Source organism: Drosophila innubila, assembly GCF_004354385.1.
Source record: "Drosophila innubila isolate TH190305 chromosome 3L unlocalized genomic scaffold, UK_Dinn_1.0 0_D_3L, whole genome shotgun sequence".
NCBI classification, from domain to species: domain Eukaryota; kingdom Metazoa; phylum Arthropoda; class Insecta; order Diptera; family Drosophilidae; genus Drosophila; species Drosophila innubila.
Genome location: NW_022995376.1, coordinates 19,095,064 through 19,116,773, shown reverse-complemented (window position 1 = coordinate 19,116,773; position 21,710 = coordinate 19,095,064). Strand labels below are relative to the sequence as shown.

The 21,710-nt window shown below is 40.6% G+C and overlaps 5 protein-coding genes across 5 annotated transcripts; 2 read left to right on the top strand and 3 right to left on the bottom strand.

Annotated features, from left to right (window-relative positions):
• Positions 1 to 9,257: 9,257 nt before the first annotated feature.
• Positions 9,258 to 10,362, top strand: LOC117788002 (elongation of very long chain fatty acids protein 4-like). Its single transcript, XM_034626654.1, has 4 exons — positions 9,258 to 9,448; positions 9,510 to 9,672; positions 9,736 to 9,907; positions 9,968 to 10,362. Exons 1-4 carry the CDS (start codon positions 9,270 to 9,272, stop codon positions 10,273 to 10,275), a joined length of 822 nt encoding a protein of 273 aa, XP_034482545.1. The 5' UTR covers positions 9,258 to 9,269; the 3' UTR covers positions 10,276 to 10,362.
• A 3-nt stretch (positions 10,363 to 10,365) lies between these two features.
• On the top strand, positions 10,366 to 13,675 carry LOC117788001 (valine--tRNA ligase). Its single transcript, XM_034626653.1, has 4 exons — positions 10,366 to 10,574; positions 10,628 to 12,813; positions 12,876 to 13,505; positions 13,563 to 13,675. The coding sequence occupies exons 1-4, from the start codon at positions 10,469 to 10,471 to the stop codon at positions 13,611 to 13,613; spliced, it is 2,973 nt and encodes a 990-aa protein (XP_034482544.1). The 5' UTR covers positions 10,366 to 10,468; the 3' UTR covers positions 13,614 to 13,675.
• A 99-nt stretch (positions 13,676 to 13,774) lies between these two features.
• LOC117788479 lies at positions 13,775 to 17,412 on the bottom strand. Its single transcript, XM_034627262.1, has 3 exons — positions 17,199 to 17,412; positions 14,781 to 14,939; positions 13,775 to 14,719 (listed from the first exon to the last, which is right to left on the bottom strand). The coding sequence occupies exons 1-3, from the start codon at positions 17,410 to 17,412 to the stop codon at positions 13,845 to 13,847; spliced, it is 1,248 nt and encodes a 415-aa protein (XP_034483153.1). The 3' UTR covers positions 13,775 to 13,844.
• Positions 17,413 to 18,349: 937 nt separating this feature from the next.
• On the bottom strand, positions 18,350 to 19,149 carry LOC117786684 (50S ribosomal protein L7/L12). Its single transcript, XM_034625032.1, has 2 exons — positions 19,060 to 19,149; positions 18,350 to 18,995 (listed from the first exon to the last, which is right to left on the bottom strand). The coding sequence occupies exon 2, from the start codon at positions 18,979 to 18,981 to the stop codon at positions 18,430 to 18,432; it is 552 nt and encodes a 183-aa protein (XP_034480923.1). The 5' UTR covers positions 18,982 to 18,995; positions 19,060 to 19,149; the 3' UTR covers positions 18,350 to 18,429.
• Positions 19,150 to 19,971: 822 nt separating this feature from the next.
• Positions 19,972 to 21,560, bottom strand: LOC117788149 (gram-negative bacteria-binding protein 3). Its single transcript, XM_034626820.1, has one exon. The coding sequence runs from the start codon at positions 21,533 to 21,535 to the stop codon at positions 20,069 to 20,071; it is 1,467 nt and encodes a 488-aa protein (XP_034482711.1). The 5' UTR covers positions 21,536 to 21,560; the 3' UTR covers positions 19,972 to 20,068.
• Positions 21,561 to 21,710: the final 150 nt, after the last annotated feature.

Below are 21,710 nucleotides of genomic sequence, written 5' to 3'. Positions count from 1 at the left end.
TTATCTTAAATGTTCATTAAAGCGCTTTCACATTAAATTGTTCAATTAATTGCAGCAATCGAGAACTCTGCTGTGATCTGGACCGTGGCAAAGTTTTTTAATTACCAAAGTTTGCAGTCTGTTGCAGCTGCAAATTAAATATTTACTTAATATTACTCTTGTACTGCTGCAATTTGTTGTTCAATTTCATTTTGCGCTGCTTGGGTTTAGCATCACTAGCATCTAATAGTCCCCTTCCCACCCCTAAGTCCCTTGCCTAAATTGTCTACAAAAGCGGCAAACGAGTCGCTTTTACCGGCACTTGTCAAGTTGACTTATGGCCATGTTGAAGCTTCCCTGGCACCTGTAATGTCACCCCTCTCCCTCCCTTCTTGTCTCTCTTTAGCAGCATTTTAGGGCGCATTGCACAAATGAGCAAAAGTTAACAAGCAGCCAAGGACAGACAGAGAGACAGAGAGACATAGAGACACATAGACAGACTGACAGACAGACAGTGAGAGGCAGGCAAACGAGCTGTCTTATTACAGATGCTGCTGCTTCTTCTTACTGATGCGGCAGCGGTTTTCAGCGTCACGCCTTGAGCCTTAAGCGTTAAGCATGTGGCAGAGTCTGAAGCTGCCACTGCTGCCGATGCAACCGCTGCTGATCCTTATGTGCGCTCTTAAGTGCCTCCTTAAACCGCATATTCCCTACAAGTATAAGCTGAAGCGAGTGTGTGTGCCTAGAACTATTTCTGTCTGCGAAGCCGCAAGTCAAATGATTACTTTAAATAAATGAGCTAACAAAAGTTTTAATAAAAACTTAATAACATTAAACAAAATGCATATAAGCTATAATCCAAGTTTGCTTAATAATTTATATGATTACAAGCATTTTCCCTATGGGAACCTTTCTAGGACTCTCTCTGTCTGTCTTGGTATGTCAAACTCATACTTAGTCTGAAAGACAACAAAGATCGTTAGAAAAAAAAAAAAAAACGAACTCTTATATATTAGACAAAAGCAGTCACAGAATGCTTATGATCTTAAAAGACAAAATTAAATACATACGTGTACTTAAGCATCAGTGTTATCATACATGCAGCACGAACATATAAATTAACAACTAATTTATTAAAATTTACAGCTTGCGACATATAAATAAGCAACTAATTTATTAAAATTTACAGCTTGCGATACAAAATCATCTTTAAAATAAAAGAAAATAAAGTTTTTTGGCAACATGTCAAAGTACGAACCCTCTGTTCCGTACAAAGTCTCTAAAACCCAAACGAATTGCAATAAAAAAGCAAAGTTTATGCGTATACCGCTTGACTTTAAGCTGTCAAATGCATTTGTCTGTCGTTTTTACATGGAACTAAGACACATAAGGAGAAACACGCATATTATTTGCACATAACTTTTGGTTTCGGTTTGACATTTTGTGGCTAGATTTTAATATGTGGGCAAAGCGGGTAAAAGTTACGACAGCAAACGGATCACAGACAACAACGAAGGAGTATAAGGTGATGGGAAGTGCATTTGGCAAGGAGTATAGTTTAACAGTCAGTTGTTATTGTTATTGTTATTGTTAGGGGGATGCGCTGGAAACTTTTGGCCAGCTTTCCAGCTTTCGAGTTATTCGTTTCGATAATCAAAAGCAACTGCTGTTCCTGCTGTTGGTGTCTGTCTGTCTGGCAAATTAGCATTTCTGGCAGTGCAATGTTGCAAGCTGGGACGCAATCATTGGCTTGTGGCACTGAGCTGCCTGCTATTGTTTGGTGTTTGCCTTTGTTGCCACGGCTTAGTCCGTCAACGAGTTCGCTTTAAGCCTTAAATGCAGCGAGAAACGTGTCGTATATGTGACATGGCATATTTCACTTTGTCCCTGCCACATATTTGTGTGCGTGAAATTACAAACAACGTTAACTTGGCTTCAACCTCAACTCCATTTTCAGCTCCAGCTGCAGTGCCAACCTAACGCTGCCTGGGGCTTTCAAACTTTGTCTTGAGCTCGAAACGGAGCAACAGCAGCAACGAGCAAATGCATTGCAACTTTATTAAAAAGTCGTAAAAGTTATAAAAACTACTAAAAGCAATGGTAATAAGTTGTTGTTTTTTATTGTGCTGTTGACGCTGGCAAAGGTAAAAACTTTACCACTCGCTCTTGATAGAACAGAGCCAAAAGAAAACGGAGGGCAACAAAACTGCGAAAGCAAAAACATAGCCATGTAATTTGATAAGTGTGGGACGTAACTCGTAAAGCAAAAACCCAAAAATCGAAAAAGTATCTCTAACCATCTTTCCATTTGACAATTGTCATTTTCTGGCTGCGCTCAAAAGTATGCAATGAATTTTTGTAATGCGTCAACAATGTAGAAAAAAACATGGCGTCAATGAGGCAGTTGGGATCGGTGTCGTTATCGTTATCGTTGTTGTGGTCGTGGTGGGTGTCGATACCGCTAGCGTTACCAGATCGTTTGAAATGTGAATTACATTGTTGTCATTGTTGTTCGGACTGCTGGGAAACCGTTGTGATTGCAGTTGCATTGTTTGCTGCTGCGGAAACGGATGTTGCCAGTTCTTTTGTGATTTACTCGGCTTGTGTGCCTGCCGTCTTTTGTCGTTTGGGTGCGGGGCCAGCTAATGTTTGTTGTTGCTAAGCTTCGTTATTTGCAGGGTCAAGTTATAGTTGGTCCATGTCGGTCGGTTTCATTGTTTGTAATGCGCTTTGATTCCCATAGTTGAACTTCTGCTGCCTAATCATCATTGTTTACTTAAGCAGCTTATTATAGCAACATACATGTACATATATAATATGTATGAGTTTTCCCTGCTCGTATTTATGGCTTATGTTTGAGTCCAAAGTCATCAAAAGTGTTGGAATTACATTACTAGGATTTCCACTATCAAATTGTGCAACAATTTGTATACAAACAAGTTAATCATGTCAGGCTCTTCAAACCGGAAACTAATTAGTATACAATGTTAAATTGGCAGAAATTAACCAATTGCTGTGCACTCAATTAACAATAATGGCACCGCTTCAGCTTTGCCTCATGCTAATTTGAAATTTCATTTGCAGATTTAATACAATTTAGTTTGCATAACTAAACAGCTACCGAATCTGGCCACTCCCTAATCAATAGGCTTGAATCAACTAACACAGCAGTCAATTTTAATTGAATGGTCAGTTTAATTGAGATTACATTTAATAAAAAAATAGCATATGAATAGAAAATCGAATAGCAAATCGAAACTCAAATGCATATTATGCAACTTTAATTGCCGTCTTTGTTGTTGTTTTAGTTGCGTAAATAGAATTGCGTTTATTGTGTACATTTAAGGCACTAATTAGCATTGAATTAATTTTCAAAGAGCAAGCCAATTAGTTGAACACCTCACAAGCCTCACGAAAACTGGCGACACCTCTGTTTCTCCCATCCATTGCACTTATCATCAAAACTCTTGATGAAACACACTTCAGTTGTGTAATCATCATGGACAACATCATCATCATCATCTTCTGTAGTGGACAGCAACATAATTCAATTTGCATTTGGATGCGATCAATTCCTTCAATCAAACACTTGGCATGCTTGTCGTAATTACGCAATTTAAGCCACGAATTGGAACTCGAGTGCTTTGCCCCGTTTGGGGTATTCCTGAAAGATTATGCCCTTTCGATTTGATTGCGTGCCGAACATGGCGAAATTGCGAGAGTTTACAATAATGGGAACTCGCTGGGGAGTTGCATAATATTCGGGTAATGTGTATTTCGATAAGGAGTCGAGATTTACGAGCGGATGCCAGCCCGGTCAATGTCCTGGCCTGCTCAGCAGTTTCACAAGGATTGCATTTGAAAGGCATTTAAAAATTGCTGCAAAGTGCAAGCGCAGCGCCACAGGCGAAGCATTTTTCATGCCACACGCGCCACACTCGCATTTTGGCCGCAAAACAACAGACTGGACATAAACCAATACACATAACACACACACATACACACACACTTACGCATAGTGACGCACTGGGAGCACAAAGCTTGCTTGCATTCGTAATACATGAAAGTAGACGATGTGCTCAGATAAATTTCAGTGGCAAGACGAAGTTGCATGAACACGTTGCAGCCAGACAACGACGACGACGTTGTGCTTTGGTCCTGGCTGACTTTGAAACTTATGCCCCACGAGTTAAACTCAACTCAGTAGTCCATATGTGTCTCCATCCCCCCCTGCATTTTCTTGTATCCCTCTCTTTCTATTTTCCTCTAAGGGAAAAGCAGCTTAAGCTTGTGCATTCGCATTCGCATAAGGAAGCGGATAAAGAAGTAAATTATACAAAATAAAACACATAAATATTTTTTGGCAAGGAAACAAATAACTTTGCAATAAAAGCAAAAAACCAAAAGGTGTAATGTTAAGACATTATTTAAATGCAACAATTGTTGCCTTTTCTGAAGGCATTATTACGATTTAGTAAAATCTAAGACGATCTCCTTTAAGAGTTGCATTAGATAATTTTAAAACCATTGGAAAACTAAAAGCTATTTAATTAACCAAAATGAGTAAAAAGTTTCCATATATTTCTTATATTGAATTAAAACAAATGTATTACTTTTTATCTATAAAAACCTTAAGTATGACAAAAGTTGCGATGTCTTATTATTTAATGGTTGAATCTAATTGTTCACAGAATGAAAATAGTATATTCTAATTCTTAAAGAATATATTTTGGGTAAGGAAATGCTGAACTAAGCCTTGTGTAATACTTTCTGTTTATTACCAATTATTAGCCACAAATATAAGCAATTAAAATATACTCAGTAGCGATTTCTATTGCACATTAAGGTCAAATGAAGAATGAAAGACAGAGACTAGAGAATAGAGAATCCCTGTGATGGCAGCGCCAATGAGGCAAACATTTTTATAACTTAATTAAACACTGATTTTCCTTTCACACTTTATGGACATTTTTATGGGAAAACAACGTCGCCGAGTGCTACAGAAAATGAAGTGACTTCTATGCGATTTGTTTTATTGTCCATTGGTGGGTCGTGGGTCGGCTCTTTGGTGGTGCTGTTGGTTTTGTGGTCAGCTCACTGCCAACTGGGTATTGAGAATTACTTAAATATATATACATACATATATATGCTGTGTCGGCTATTTTGGCCACAGGCAACGTTCAAGCGCTCAACTTATTTTGCGAAACTGCCAATTGTTCGGTTTACTTGTATTTTTTGTATTTTTGTTACTTTTTGTTCATGCCATCAAACCGAGAGTGACTCACAACTGCCAATGTGCCAGTTTTTCCAATAGAGCATGCCATATGAAAGCAGTACACATTGCAATAAAGGACTTTAGAGAGAGATAGAAGGTAGAGAAAGAGAGAGAGAGAGAGAAGTCAATCCCCAAGCTAGTCGTTCTACTTGTGTCAAGCCCTAAGGTGTCAATGGCTGTGTAACAACTAATCAGTTTAATGGCTTTGTGTAGCAATATTCGACAAAATAAAGTCATTAAAATGCAATTAATATTTGTGCCACAACCTTGTTGTTGTTAATGCTTTCGACGTTTTCTTAGCTTAATTAAATTTATTACACAAATTTAAGGGGGAATGGCTGTTGGAAATTTGTTAACTTGAACAGAAACAGAGGTCTTGATGGCAGCTGACAAATTGCCAATTGTTTAAACTAATAGTTGGCAGTTGGCAAATGAAGTAAAACGATCAAAGTCACAGGAAAATATATTAAACAATACAACCGTCAATATTTTCAAATGGAGTTCATTTAAGTTGCAAGATTAAATGCAAGTTGAATTTCCATTTATTTATTTTAGCTGTTTGCAACGCCATCAAATCGACTCGACTCGAGTAAGCAATAAAACCAGAACGTAATAAAGATGCTGTGTTGCACCTGCAACGGCAACTGCAACTGCTCGTTGCATCCACAAGCTAACCGAACCGTTGCCGAAGCCAAGACAAATGTGTTGTAAATAACGCGTATCAAAGTGTTGTGACAACGCCAATGGCAGCCCAGATGTGAAAGAGGAGAAGGAATGAACTAGGAGCGGATCTGGAGAGACAACTCAACAAACGGAAACACAAATAAAATATGTTGCACACTTTGCCACGCACAGTTGCATCCTGAAATAGAATGCTGCACGCTGAGGACGAAGTATTATAAAAGGAATGACTCCAATAAGTAGATTGGACCAACAACAGCAAACATTGTGTGCTCATGTTATGCAATTTATGTGGACTTCGTTTTGCACTTGTAGTGGGCTACAGCTACCAATAGTTATAATAAATCCTTTACAGACAGTTTGCAGAAATGCTTCCTTTAATACAGAACCAAAGAGTTTGTCATATTTCCATTGAGTTTGATCTGCGGACATGAGCAGGAAATGCAGGAAACTTAACCAGAAAGTGCAATGGTCAGACTCGATGACCATTGACCGTGCAACCAACTGACCTGCCACAGTATCCACTTTCAATGCAACAACAACAACAACATCAAATGGACATGGAGAGCCATTTAAAGAAGGAGTATAGTCAGGACAATGCCACTTTGGCAGGACAACAACTTGCTTTATGATATGGCCACTGACAGCAATTGCTGACTGAAAATTGATATGCCTTGTAATGAGAAAATTAAATTAAGGAAACATAAAAAAATACACACAACTGTTAAGTTTATAAATAAGCGTATACAACTGGCAATTTAAAAAAAAAAACTATGGAAGTTCATAAATATACGCAAAACTCGGGCAATACGAGTACGAGTGTATACACTCATGGTCAGTAAATTAAGAACACCAACATCACTTGATTTTTAACTGAATTATGTAGAATTAAACTGACAATTTTGATTTAAATTTAGTAGTATGCTTAAGCCTTTATCTCAAAAAATATATTGTTGAAACTTATAAAAGGAATTTGATTTCTTATTTTTTAAAAAACTTAGTATAAATGTTTGGCTAAAATAAGAGTTGTATTAATTATAGCAAATTAAATTATTAGATTTTGCAGTGTATAAACTTACATTTTTCACGTCCACCACAATATTTGCACATACTCTATTTGAGTTATTTTTTTAATTTGATTGTCTTCTTTTTTGGGCAAGTCCCCGGAATTATGACCCCGCATCAATAGACCACGCCGTGAACTGAGCTGTGTGACAGGAGGCGCGAGAGTTGACCAAACTGAAACTCAATTTCATGAATCGCTCATGCATGCTGTGGTATGGCGAGTATTGTTTGAATGGGAATGGAAATACTAATGTGAGTGTGTGAGTGTATGAGTGTATGAGTATGGGTACTCAACAAACTGCTGGACATGTTCGGTGACACATTGTGCATATGCAAAGCCCCCGAACACAAAACTGTAATCTATTTAATAACTCACAGGGAGCACACGGGGCGACAATGTCAGCGCGATAAACTCAAACTGCCGACAGTACGATGTCCTGGACACACCTCTGGACACCTAGACTATCTCCCTCTCTTTTCCCCTAACCACAACAGAGCTAACGTAGCGGAATGAGCTTTACCAGGACTCCTTTCATAAACATGTCAGTGAGAGAGGACATGCCAAGGAAGGAGCAGCTGCAGCATGACATCATCGAGCACATCGAGCAAATCTATCAAAAATATTGTCATGGCCACAATAATTTATTCAAAAGTGCCAGGGTATGAGTGTCCATGTCCTTGAAAAACGCAGAGCATAAAGATATATATAATTTATATGTGTAAAGCTAACTTTACTTGTGCAGGAAAAATATTCAAAATTCGAGCTAACGTTGAATTTGTGAACTAGACTGAGAAACAACTCAGTTTCCAGTTTAAATTTGAGTGTGCTTATTACAACAATCACACTAACTTAATTATACGCATACATAGGCACACACACAGGGACAAGTTACGCCGCAGGACATGAAGGCATATGTGGTACACTCTCTTCCTGCTGATAAGCAAAAGCAAACCGGTTAACCGCAAAATATACATATGTGTGTGTGTGTGTGTGTGTGTGTGTGTGTGTGTGTGTGGGGGCAATGGGCAAGGATTGCTGAAATGCTATTTTGAGGCTCTGACAACTGTGACATTATTTTAATGAAAATTGACTCTTGCTTTCTGGCACATTTCTCATTCAGATAAAACACACTCCGAGCTGCAGTTGTATCACACTTTTAGCCAGACTCCGACAGATTCTAACCCTTTGACTAACAGCTTTTGGACACAGCTGCTCCAGTGGCCGCCAAATGTTGAGAGTGTACTTTGGATGCTCCAGCTCGTGTTCTGCTGCCAAAGAAGGGGGAAGCACACAAAGTGCCCTAGGTGCAGACACGTACAGCAATACAAATAAAGAAAACAATAATAGAAAATGGAAGCAAAAGTCAGTACAAGCAACTGGGAAAATGGCCAAAGAGACGGAAAAAGTACAACAGCTGGCAGAGCGACAGCTCACATCGCATTAGGATTTGGCAGCAGCAACGGCAGGTCAAATACCACGAATACAAAAGTCTCTACATAAATTCCAGCTCAATGTTGATCATTGCCACAAACCGTGGCAACAACGGAATGCCTCTGAAAATATAAATAGCCTGCTTAGTGTAGCGCATTTTGGCAATGCAATTCCCATTGTATTTCTTAGACCAATGTTTATTTACCATTTTGGCTTTTAATTTTCCACTCACGTTTGGCTTTTCCACGTTTTATTTATGCACTTTTCAATGTCAAGTAAGAACTGCATGAAAACTGCATGCACAATGAAAAGATTTAACTCAACTCAAAGCAACTTTTATACAGGCCTAAACTATTTAAATCTGTTTAAGATTCCTTGTTGCAATTTTCAACAAAGACAAGTCAATTAACAGAGTTGCTTGTAGAGTTGTTGCAACATTTTGCTGAACACAGGATGCAAAATTGGGCTATAAATTTTATTATTGAATCAATACTTTTTGTTGATTAGAATATTTAATTGGAAAAGAAATTCTAAAGTTTGCGATATCTAATAAAAACAATATTTAATTTGATTTTTTTTTTAAAGATTTTTTTTTGTTTAATTGAAAAGTTTTAAGAGTGATACATTTTTTCTTACTTAGTTTAAACGTTTGCATGACTTTCTTTAAGTTTTCCACGCTCGACTAAGTCTGGGGGTCATATGGATGACAAGGTTAACTACAATTAACAACAGCAGTTGAACCGGATCCGCATCAATGCATTGATGGCTAGATTTTTAACATATGTACATATAAAAGGGCCAGCAGCTTAGTTACTGCTTGCATTCTTAGATTTAACCATGATTAATAACAGCAGCAAGATTGACTTTGGCTTTGGCTTGCTGGACAGTTATCCATTTGCTGATTTGGCAGATGAGCGCACACAATCCTGGCCGTTGGTATCTTCACCGTGGAATGCAGCCGCTATACTCTTCCTATATTTGTTGCTGGTCCGCTTTGGGCCCAAATGGATGGCCAGGTGGGTGAAAGCACGCATCAAATATCACGAATTCTGCTTAATTCGCAATGCCTCAATGTAGACAGAAGCCGTTGCAGCTGCGTTTGCCACTGTTCGTTTACAATTTGCTGATGTCCATGCTCAATGCCCACATCTGCCTGGAGCTCTTCACGGCTTCCCGAGCTCTTAACTACAGCGCCAAGTGCCAACCCTGCAGGGTGAGCTATGATCCACACGAAATGCGAGTAAGTTGCCGTATTTGCTGTACAACAGTTGCCCCTCCAGTTAATTTCGCAATCCTTCAACAGATTGCCACTGCATTTTGGTGGTTTTACATTTCGAAAATTCTGGAATTTGCCGACACAGCGTTTTTTATACTGCGCAAGAAGTGGTCGCAATTGTCATTTCTGCATTTGTATCATCACAGCAGCATGTTCGTCATTTGCTGGATAGTTGTCAAGTGGATTCCCACGGGATCAAGTAAGTTGAACACTTTTTACCAAAGACTGCTTTTTTTATATTTAACATGTGCACTTGCAGCCTTCATTCCTGCTCTGATGAATTCATTTGTGCACATCATAATGTACGGATATTATTCACTGAGTGCTTTGGGGCCTCGCTTATACCCGTATCTTTGGTGGAAGCGCTATTTAACCCGGCTGCAGCTGTTGCAGTTTGCTTTGGGCCTGGTTTGGGGCACACAGGCCATTGTCAGTAGGTGCGAGTATCAACCATGGCTTAGTTACACAGGAGTTGCTTACATGCTGTCGTTTCTCTTCCTCTTTGGTCGTTTTTACACACAAAAATACACAAGAAACGGAACTAAATGCATTCAATTTGTTAAATAAATAAATTATCCCGCCGATTTTGTGCAGCTCGATAGCTGATTGCGTTATCGATAACAAAGCGACAACTATCGTTCACAGTATTAACAATCAGCTGTTTGAATCTATTTCAATTTTCGGAATTAAATATTTGTGTACACACTGCCAAAATCAGTTGACATAATAACAACTGCTAAATCGCCACGGAATTGGAATAATGCAAATTCTTAAAGTTGTTAACCGTAATTTAGTCAAGCACAAGCACTTATGCCATCAAAAATTGAAAAATGTCACATCCATGCTTCATTACAGCACGTCTAAAGGTGAGTTCCATGGTATTTTCATTTATAAACCGGCTAAGCAGTTGCATTCATAGATGCCGAATTAGCGATTGCGCCGGGTTATCAGCCAAAGCAAGTGGAGGAATCATATTGGGCCCGTGAAAAACTGAGCAAAGATGAGCCAAAGAAGACTTGCAGTCGTGGAAACTATCGCATGTTGCTGCCACCTCCAAACGTGACTGGGAATCTGCATTTGGGACATGCATTGAATGCCACAATTCAGGACGTGATTGCACGCCAGCATCGACAGTTGGGCTACAATGTGGAGTGGATACCGGGCACAGATCATGCCGGCATTGCCACCCAAGTGGTCGTGGAGCGCACATTGGCAGCCACAAAGGGCGTAACGCGGCAGGAAATCGGACGAGCTGCGTTCTTGGATGAGGTGTGGAAATGGAAGGCAGAAAAGGGAGCAGGAATTATTCAGGACCTGGAGCAGTTGGGATGCACACTGAAGTGGGAGCGCGAGTACTTCACCATGGACAAGCAGCAGTCGCATGCAGTGAATGTGGCCTTCGAGCGACTCTTTGAGGAGGGACTCATTGAACGCCGCAATTCCCTGGTCAACTGGTCCTGTACTCTGCGGTCGGCCATATCCGACATTGAGGTGGAGAACATGGACATCAAGGAGCCCACAGAGTTGTCAGTGCCTGGCTACGAGCACAAAGTGCTCTTTGGTCGCATCTTTGACTTTGCCTATCGCATAGTTGATCAAGATCAGCCCGACGGCACGCAGGAGGAGATTGTTGTGTCTACCACGCGACCAGAGACCATTCTAGGAGATGTAGCAGTCGCTGTGCATCCGGCAGATCCACGCTACACCAAATACCGTAACCGCGACGAGGTCAGACTACAGCATCCCTTTCGTTCGGATACAATTCCTCTGGTGTTTGACATTGCCGTGGACAAGGAGTTCGGCACAGGAGCCGTAAAGATAACGCCAGCACATGACAAGTTCGATTTTGAGGTTGCCACGCGCCACAAGCTGGATTTACGCCAAGTCTTCAGTGAAAGCGGCAACATTGTGGCGGACTATCCCGAGTTTCAGGGCAAGTCACGCTTCGAAGCCCGCGATCTCATCATAGAACGTCTGGAGGAGATGGAACTGCTGCGTGAAGTACGCGCTCATCAAATGCAGCTGCCAATCTGTTCCCGCTCCAAGGACATTATTGAATACATGCTGGTGCCGCAATGGTTCCTGAACACCAAATCCATGGCCAAGGCGGCGTTGTCGGAGCTACACAGCGGACGGCTGCAAATCATGCCAAATAACCACGAGACGGAATGGGAGCGTTGGTTGTCGGATACACGGGACTGGTGCATCTCCCGTCAGCTGTGGTGGGGACATCAGGTGCCCGCTTACCAGGCCTTCGACTCCAAGGGAAACAGTTGCTGGGTGGCTGCCCTTGATGAGAATAGCGCACATGAGAAGGCAGCGACTATTTTGGGCAGTCAGGAACTGAAACTAACGCGTGATCCGGATGTGCTGGACACATGGTTCTCATCCTCGCTGTTGCCCTTCTCCGTGGCCGGTTGGCCCAAAGAGGAGTATAAAGAAAAGTATCCATTGGATATCATGCAAACTGGCCACGATATACTCTTCTTTTGGGTGGCGCGCATGATGATGATGGGCTTGAAGCTAACGGGCGAAGCTCCCTTCCGACGCGTTCTCCTCAATGGCATCGTATGCGATGCTCAGGGCCGGAAGATGTCCAAGAGCCTGGGCAACATTGTGGCGCCACAACAAGTGGTGCAGGGCGCCAACCTGGAGAGTCTGAAGGCGGCGCTGCAGAAATCCTGCACTGCAGGCATCATCAAACCCAGCGAACTGAAGACATCCACGGATGGCATGATCAAGATGTTTCCCAAGGGCATTCAGGAGTGCGGTACGGATGCACTGCGTTTTACCTTGTTGAGCCATAACATTAAGAATCATTTCATCAACTTTGATGTGGACGCTTGCTACACAAACAAACTGTTCCTCAACAAGATCTGGCAGGCCATGCGATTTACCCTGGGATCAGCTAAGAATCTGGGCATCACGCTGCACGAATTCGAGACAATGGAGGGGGTAACATTGAGCATGTGGGATCGCTGGATCATTGGTCGTCTGGCCGAGACCTTGTCCATATGCTCGGAGTCCTACACTAACTATAATTTCCACATGGCCACTGCGGCCCTAAAGCATTTCTTCTATCAGAATCTATGTGATGTTTATCTTGTAAGATTTACTTTCTTCTATGTGTGTACTTTCCCTCTTTAACTGCTCTTTATTTTCTAAAGGAAACTACCAAGGAGTCTATAAATAGGAAGAACAACAGTGCCTATGTGAACGTCGCCACATTGACCGCCTGTCTCAGCTGGGGATTGCAGGCGATGGCGCCGTTTACTCCGTTTGTTGCCTCGGAATTGCTGCAGCATGTGCCGCTCAACCTGGAGCTCAAGCTATCACAATTCCAAGACGCCAAGCTAGAGGCTGAGGTCGCAGACATTGTCAATATCTGCACCACCGTGCGGCAGGTGAAGAGTCGCAATCAAATCAGCAAACGACATGGCCCCAAGCTCTGTCTGTTTGCCCAAAATGCTGAAGCTGAGGAGATCCTACGGCGCCATCTCAGTCAAATTGCTGTGCTGACTCGCTGTCAGGGTGTGGACCTGGAACTGCTGAATGAGGACTCGAAATTCTTGAAGAAGTTAAACTTCTTCTCAACTGCGGGTGCACTTTGTTCCTTTGGCATTTCCCTGAACGATGACATTGCCTTGCCGGAAGCGAAGCGCGAAGAAATGGTCAAGGAAAACAAAAAGAAGCTGAAGAAGTTGCTTAATGAAATGCAAAAGTATCGACTTCGCATTGATAACGAGGCCTTCCAACTGATGGCCGACAATGCAACCAAAGTGCACTTTCAGAATCGGGTGAGTTTCCAATTCCAAGCAATAATTTTATAAATTGTAATCCTTCTTCTATTTCAGATCAAAGAGCTACAGGCTGAGATAGATAGTCTTATGACTTTGGCGGCGTAATCTTATGAATACTTCTCCAAATTATGTACAGTAAATCCGAATGGTTTCTAGATCTTTAGACATATGTATGTATTTATCTAATGGACTAAGTGTTTTGTTAATAATTGTATAAAATAATAATGTATAATTAATGTGTATTCCTTAATGATTTCGATTATTTGTAAGTCTTTTATTGTTATTATTCTTAGTACATAACATAATTACAGTTTTGTTTATAAGATCATTGTTTATCTATAACACCGGACATGCATTCTGGGAGTAGGACAAGTAGAAGCCTCGATTCGATATATCCATTTCCTCATTGGCATCCGTTACGGAGTAGACCACAAAAGGTTTCGCAGCACTTGTCGTGGAAACCAGGCCCAATCCGCAGAACCTGTCGCTGGGCATGCTGACGCCACCCTGAGTGGGAGCTGGTATGACGATGTAATCTGTGGTGCAGTCCTGACTCTGCACCGCCGCCGTGGCCAGCAGTGTGGGATCCACCGCACCCACGTCATTTGTCATCGTAAATGAATACGCATCCGAGCTGACCTGACCGTATGTGATGGAGCACATGCCGGTGGCCTTGCGTATGCAAATCCCATAGCGCATGCTCGCCAATTGCCGTGTGCCCGGCACACCAATCGAGTTGAGCGCCGAGGAGGCAGCTGACCCATAGTTGAAGCTCGCAATTGTTCCACTCGTATCCATATGATACTGTAGACAGCCAGCGGGAGCTAGTGTCGCAGAGACACAGCCGATCATTCGGATCTGGAACTGCCACTGGCGATTGAACGTGTATCCGGCGGATGTGGCTACCGATATGGTAATGGGACTGACGCCATTAAAGTCCACGTAGACATGCTGACCGGCGTTCTCGCCACAAATGGTCGGTACCGCGGAGGCGCCGCCGGTTATTGTCAAAGCATCAGTGCTGCAGAGTCCATCGCCTGTTGGCGGCGCCAGTGACATGGCCAAGAAGTCAATGCGCAGCTGACAAATCGAAGAATCCGGCGGAGTTATCACAATCGAGCATCGCCCGCCACCGGCATAAGGGGCCGGATAGTTGTTGTTATAGAAATACGTATTGTTGTTAGACGTACTTGCCCCACAAGTGCGCTGATCTGTAAAAAGAGCCCTTCATATAAGCTAGAAGTCTTTAAAGGAATCTGTGAGAACACTTACAAATGCAGCAAACGGCCTGGTTTGTGATGCTGGAACAACTTCCCGCAGCAACGCCATTGTTGTCCTTGCATTCCCCGTTAATTTGACACGTTCCTATGAGGAGATTGTTGCCACGGCAAATGTCATTGGAGAAACGACCGATTGTGTAGAAGGGAAACCCTGCGAAAGTAGTGAAAGTAATTAATTAGCATGCAAACTATTTTTAATTGGAATACGAAAACAAAATTATTGAGTTATAGTAAGTCTGCGCTAAAGGTTAAAAAAAATTCTGTTAAGGTGCAAATTTGTCAAGATCGATCATGGGATATCTATAGAACAGTTTTTTTGAGCTCAATTTTTTTTTTTACGTCAAGATTTTTCGAAAGTTGATTACCTCAACCTGTTCCAATTTTATTTCGTTAAAATTTTGAGTTGAGTAAAAAGTGAAAGCCAGAACACACCAGTATATCCCACAATCCTGTTAAAGATTATAACTAAAGGCGCTGTTATTCCGTCAATATTACCACTCAATTTAGGAAAAAAATTTATAATTTCTATTTAAAAGGATAATGGGATAAACTCAAAATGTTTTAGGTTGAAAAATCTAGGATATTCTACTAAAAATATTTGGGATAAAGGAAAAAAAATAAAACTTTTAATTTAAACTTTGTAATGATATTATACCGAATTAAGTGATAGTACACATCTTAACAGTTTAAAACTTTAAAGTAATTTACAGAATTTCACCTATTATATTAAAGTTCTATATGCATTTAAATTTGTATCATCTAAAAAATTTGATATTTTTTCGATACTAAGCCATCTATCATCCAATTTTCCATACATACCCCTTGACATTTTTTCAATAACTTTGATCTCTCATAACTTCATCAAAAATTAACCGATTTTCAAGCGGAATGTCATTTTGATCATGATTTGGCCTATTAATTAAGTCTGCATTTAAATTTGTATCATCTAAAAAATTTGATATTTTTTCGATACTAAGCCATCTATCATCCAATTTTCCATACATACCCCTTGACATTTTTTCAATAACTTTGATCTCTCATAACTTCATCAAAAATTAACCGATTTTCAAGCGGAATGTCATTTTGATCATGATTTCGCCTATTAATTAAGTCTGCATTTAAATTTGTATCATCTAAAAAATTTGATATTTTTCGATACTAAGCCATCTATCATCCAATTTTCCATACATACCCTTGACATTTTTCAATAACTTTGATCTCTCATAACTTCATCAAAATTAACCGATTTTCAAGCGGAATGTCATTTTGATCATGATTTGGCCTATTAATTAAGTCTGCATTTAAATTTGTATCATCTAAAAAATTTGATATTTTTTCGATCTATCATCCAATTTTCCATACATACCCCTTGACATTTTTTCAATAACTTTGATCTCTCATAACTTCATCAAAAATTAACCGATTTTCAAGCGGAATGTCATTTTGATCATGATTTCGCCTCTAAATTAAGTCTGCTTTTAAATTTGTATCATTTAAAAAATTTGATATTTTTTCGATACTAAGCCATCTATCATCCAATTTTCCATACATACCCCTTGACATTTTTTCAATAACTTTGATCTCTCATAACTTCATAAAAAATTAACCGATTTTCAAGCGGAATATCATTTTGATCATGATTTGGCCTCTTAATTAAGTCTGCATATAAATTTGTATCATCTAAAAAATTTGATTTTTTTTCGATACTAAGCCATGTATCATCCAATTTTCCATGCATAACCCCTTGACATTTTTTCAATACCTTTGATCTCTCATAACTCCATCAAAAATTATCCGATTTTTAAGCGGAATGTCATTTTAATCATGATTTGGCCTCTTAATTAAGTCTGCATTTAAATTTGTATCACCTAGAAAATTTGCCATACATGACATATTTTTTCAAAAACTTTGATCTCTCATAACTTTATCAAAACTTAACAGGTTTTCAAGCGGAATATCATTTTGATCAAGATTTGGTCCCCAAATTGATTCTGCATTTAAATTTGTATCATCTAGATAATTTAATTTCGGTATCTCAATGAAGCCACTACGAAAGTGAAAGGAATACCGACTGAGGAATTTTCATTATACTGTCATTATCATTACAATAATATTCCCGGAAAATCTATGTCTGTTGACACTCTGAAGAATTTTCTGGTATTCCATAGGATTCTATTTATGTACAAACTGGCCGCTTGAATGTGATCGTTGTCAGGCGGTGACAGAGCGAGCGTGCCTAAGACTAAAGAGTCCAGCACGGAACCTGCGCAATGGGTGATAATTGAAATGTGACCCACATACATACATTAAAACGTAGACAAAACAAACGGATCGCACTCAAACCTGAGACCCAATCCACAATAACAGCAACTAAAAAAAAGAAGAGAATACCAAGCAGACTTTTACTTACAGCGAGGATTTCTGGAGCCACTACGTGCCAGTCCCGACTCATGGTCGAGCTCATCCAGAGTATTGTTCGGAACGCGACTGTCGTTGTGGGAAGATGCCGCCAGATGGATCAGTTGACTGCTGGCACGTGCCGCACTGTAAATGCCGACAATGTAACTGCTGAAGAAGATCGCGATAATGACCAAAATACGCGTGGAATGTGTGCGTCCAGACATAATGATGATGAGTGTAATGTATTATTGATCACTTTCGGTTTTCACTTAAGGCCCGAAAATAACGATCGGTACGAGGAGGAAAGCACGTCGTGTACGCGTCTATGTTCCGATTGAGACTGAGCTGAGGCAGGTCGAAGCTTTGGAGCTTACTGTGTCACGGTGAGACGCAGGTGCTAATTGAAAGACAGCGACCATTGCCAGTGATCATTGATCAGGCCCCATTCTCTCCCGGTCAGCGCTGGGCAGAGAATGCAGCCCAAGTCGTGTGGAGTTTATTTCGGCGCCTGCAAATATTTGGAGCATTCACGCATAAACACATTTATTGATAATGATTATACGAGTAGTAAAAGCAATATTAAACGACAGCAAACAAAAGCCAATGATGAAAGTGTTACAAAGTTAAACACATACATATGTACATACTACGCATATTTGATTTGGGAACACGCGTGGATAAATCGTCGCATGATTCCTCCCAATGATCGTTGGATTCGGATTCGATATCGGAGATCGTAGAAAGTGTGGAATGTTTGCTTTATCTCTTATTTCTATCAGCATTTTCCGCTCAATTTGATTTTATTTATAGTTCACGAAGAGCTCGGCTTTATTACATATGATGTAACGGCAGTACATTCTGCATTGCATTGGCAACGCGGTACGCGTGCGTTCTCACTTCCTCCGCGTTGCGTCGGCTGCATTCATCGGCTTTGGGAGCAGAGACTACGCACGACTTTAATTAGCGGACTTGCACTAATCACAAGCAGATAGAGAGATAGTACATGTGTGTACCGTTACTAATTAATGTCTAAACTCATTCAAGAAGGTAAAAGTGGATTGTTTTCTGGGCGAAACCGTAGAAAGTTGCAACAATGTCGCCAGAAATAACAGTTCTTAATATGTGTGACATTTTGTTTCTGTTAATTTACAGAGCAGTTGATATGTTGGACAGCTATGTAAATGCTGTTAGCGATTTTATTATAAACAATTAACATTAGTGCCAAATGGTAGTAGTTTAGCTTATTCAATTTCAATGACGGCACCCGCCTTGGTCAGCGCTTCCTTTAGCTTCTCGGCCTCATCCTTTGGTATGTCCTCCTTGACAACGGTTGGCGCACTCTCCACAAACTTCTTGGCTTGCACCAAATTCATGCCCTCGAGCAGATTCTTCACCTCCTTGATTAGCGCCACTTTTTGCTTCTCATCGAACTTCACCATCTTCACCTTGAATGAGGTTTGTACTTTCTTGGGCGCCGCCTCCTCTTCATCTTCCGCTGCAGCTCCCCGCGCTGGTCCTGCCATGGCAAATTGAGGTGCAAATGCGGTCTCTGGCAAATTAAGTTTTTGCTTTAGCAGCGTGCTCAGTTCGGAAACCTCAAGCAGATTAAGAGACGCTATATTGTTCACAATACTGTCCAGCTTAGGATTCGGCGGCTTTGCGGCACCTTCTGGTGTTGGTGGCACGAGTTTCTCAGTTGCGGCGGCGCTGGCAGCGGGGGCACCAGCGCTGTACTGGCGTTGCACATTGATTTGACGTCTAAGTTGACGCAGCACGAGGCGTGTGATTTGCATTTTGTATTTATCTGAGGTTGTTAAAAATGCTTTATGTTAGAAAATTGCTTAAATTGCAATGTGTTATAACTTTTTACCTGTATGTTTTTCAATGGACAAATGCCGCAGCAGGTTATGTGAGCACTAGTGGTGGGAAAATCGGCTCGAAATGTCAGCGATAGGCGCACAGCTGTTTGTGAAAGTCTTATCGATAGGATATCGATATGCGCAGTGTGATCCTTTTCAAATCAAAAGTACTTTTAGTTCATTCAATTTTTAAAATTGCAATAACTTTGAAATTAGCTAAAATTTTGATGAAAATTTTAAATTCGAAATTCGAAAAAAAATATATCTAAATATTAATGAAGGTTTGAAACTCGTCAACCTAAGGTAAGAGAAGTTAGAAATTAAATTCTAAAAAAAAATAAAAAATATCATAAAATTGAGAAAATTCCAACAAAAACTCTGCAAAGATTTAAAAAATTCTAGATTCAAAAAAAAAAAATTCCAATTTAGTCAAATTTTCAAAGTTGCAAACTGAATTTCTTATTTTATTAAATTAGAACAAGTTGCCAAATCGGGAAATTTCTGTAGGGTGGCAGCCCCAATTAGAACAAGCTGCCAGATCGGGAAATTCTGTAGGGTGGCAGCCCCAAATAGAGCAAGTAAATACATATACAATATGTACGTATGTATAGGTTTATTTATTTATGTGTTTCTTTCTTCTCACCCCTACCACAAATCCTATCTAAAGTTTCTTGTAATTATTATCTTGTAAGTTTTGTTTATTTAAAGAACAGAAACAAAAGTATTTTAGGACTTTTATTACTTATTATTTATCCTTGTATAACTCGTATAACAAAAATAAAGCACTGCTGCAAACGATCTGTTAAAACTTAATTATTTATATTTTTAAATTCCATTTTTATTGATCTTTTTAAAATTATAATTATTGTCGAAATGAGATAGACTTAAGTCAAGGTGTGTTAATTGATTATTTAAATTAAAATATACTTTTCATCAAAATTCCATTTTTATTGATCTTTTTGAAATAATAGTGATTGTTGAAATGAGATAGACTTTAAGGTCTTCAAGGTTTGTTTTTTGTTTATAAAGCATACACTTTAACGTAATCTATTTTAAACTGTCCCTCACTTAACCACTGATCCTTCTGTGATTTAATATCCGTCCAGAAATCAGACATTGCACGGGGCTCCGCTTCATGCCATGGCTTCTCGTCGTAAAAGAACTCATTGAATCCAGCAACGCTGAGGCCAAAGGTCAAATAGAACTCCTGGTCAAATGGGGCGATTCCGTTGCCCTTCTCTAGCTCATCAGCATTAGGCAATGGTTTATTGGTTACCCGCGTTTCGCTAAATGCTCCAGTACCGCTGCCCTTTTTGCACAGTTCCTGTCCATCCACAAGCCACTTGATCTCCCGCGGCGTCCACTCCATAGTATAATTGTGGAAACTGTCTCCCCAATCCTCAGTGTTGTCGTTGGAGCCCAGCTTGTGGCACAGTTTGCTTGATCGGAGAGGCTCCTTGGCATTCAGCACGGCACCAGCCCAGAGATCCAACTGACCTGTGGCCGATTTACGAGAATAGGCAATGCGCAGTTGACCCGACTGATAGTCATCCTTGCCATAAGTGTTTAGTTTGGGTTCCAGCCACATTTGGGGTACCAAATACTTAGCTTTCGGCATCTTGGCCCGGACATCAACACGACCGTATTTAAAGGCGAAGCTCTGCTTGCTGGAGAACTTTGAGGACACAAGGGGTGGCAACTTGTCAGGCCTGTTCCTGTTCCTGGCATCGCGAACACAGTCTGCAGTGTTCTTTTCGCCGGTGCATTCTTGACCCAGATCCAGTTTAGAGTCCAAGTTCTGTTTGTACAACCGTTTCGTGGGATAGGGCTGCAGGTCGACGTGTCCACCTGCAACGCTCAGTGTTTGTGATGCATCATTCACGTATATGTTGAACTCATAGTCAGGGGCGCCGGAGAAACGATGCTCGACCTGCCACTTGGATGGGTCCAATTTCCCCCCATTGAAATCGTCAGAAAAGATTAGCTGGCTAACACAACGGGTGGGTATTCCATTGGCTACTGTCTTTGGTGGTACACAATTTCCCATTCGAATGTCAATATCTGCACCGCCCGATGAGGGATTTGGGTCCACTAGTACGGCCGGAGTCGGTATCGGATTGCTTGCATTGTAAGCAGTTACAGAGAACACGCCATCGTCCTCACGATAACCTAAGCCGTTGTAGATAACATAGGTCCAATAGTATAATATGTCACCTGGTTTTAGCTTTGCCTCACGATCCCGGAAAGTCCAACGTCCATTCTTCATCTTGACAATGTCACGAGCCCAAAAGCCTGCTTCCAGACCGTCCATTTCCTCGTTGAGTTTGCCATGGAAAGCGAAGAGTGTAATGCCTTCCTCATGTGGTATGGATACCTCAAATCCTTTGGGATAGAAGACCTGAATAGTGGCCTTTGGCACCTCATAGGCACTTCCTAAAGACAGCCACAGTAGTAGAAAACTACAGCAAACAAAGAGCGACCCGTGCATCTCGAAGCTGCTGAGAACCTCAAATGCGCATTAAGCTGAGTGAAGCTTAAACAAAGATCCGCTTATCAAGAAACCGGTCTTCTGTTCTATACTGTAACACTTAATGTGCTAGACAATCGTGTTTATTTTTGCATAAGCGGTATAATTATAAGTGTATTAAAGTCGTTTTTGATTA

Excerpts from the sequence above, each read along its gene's own strand:
- LOC117788002 (XM_034626654.1), top strand. The coding sequence starts at position 9,270 with ATGATTAATAACAGCAGCAAGATTGACTTTGGCTTTGGCTTGCTGGAC. Across the intron at positions 9,449-9,509 it reads GGGCCCAAATGGATGGCCAG|ACAGAAGCCGTTGCAGCTGC; the intron begins GTGGGTGAAAGC and ends GCCTCAATGTAG. Across the intron at positions 9,908-9,967 it reads GTGGATTCCCACGGGATCAA|CCTTCATTCCTGCTCTGATG; the intron begins GTAAGTTGAACA and ends GTGCACTTGCAG.
- LOC117788001 (XM_034626653.1), top strand. The coding sequence starts at position 10,469 with ATGCAAATTCTTAAAGTTGTTAACCGTAATTTAGTCAAGCACAAGCAC. Across the intron at positions 10,575-10,627 it reads TCATTACAGCACGTCTAAAG|ATGCCGAATTAGCGATTGCG; the intron begins GTGAGTTCCATG and ends TTGCATTCATAG. Across the intron at positions 13,506-13,562 it reads AAGTGCACTTTCAGAATCGG|ATCAAAGAGCTACAGGCTGA; the intron begins GTGAGTTTCCAA and ends CTTCTATTTCAG.
- LOC117788479 (XM_034627262.1), bottom strand. The coding sequence starts at position 17,412 with ATGTCTGGACGCACACATTCCACGCGTATTTTGGTCATTATCGCGATC. Across the intron at positions 14,940-17,198 it reads TGGCTCCAGAAATCCTCGCT|GGTTTCCCTTCTACACAATC; the intron begins GTAAGTAAAAGT and ends CTACTTTCGCAG. Across the intron at positions 14,720-14,780 it reads CCAGGCCGTTTGCTGCATTT|ATCAGCGCACTTGTGGGGCA; the intron begins GTAAGTGTTCTC and ends CTCTTTTTACAG.
- LOC117786684 (XM_034625032.1), bottom strand. The coding sequence starts at position 18,981 with ATGCAAATCACACGCCTCGTGCTGCGTCAACTTAGACGTCAAATCAAT.
- LOC117788149 (XM_034626820.1), bottom strand. The coding sequence starts at position 21,535 with ATGCACGGGTCGCTCTTTGTTTGCTGTAGTTTTCTACTACTGTGGCTG.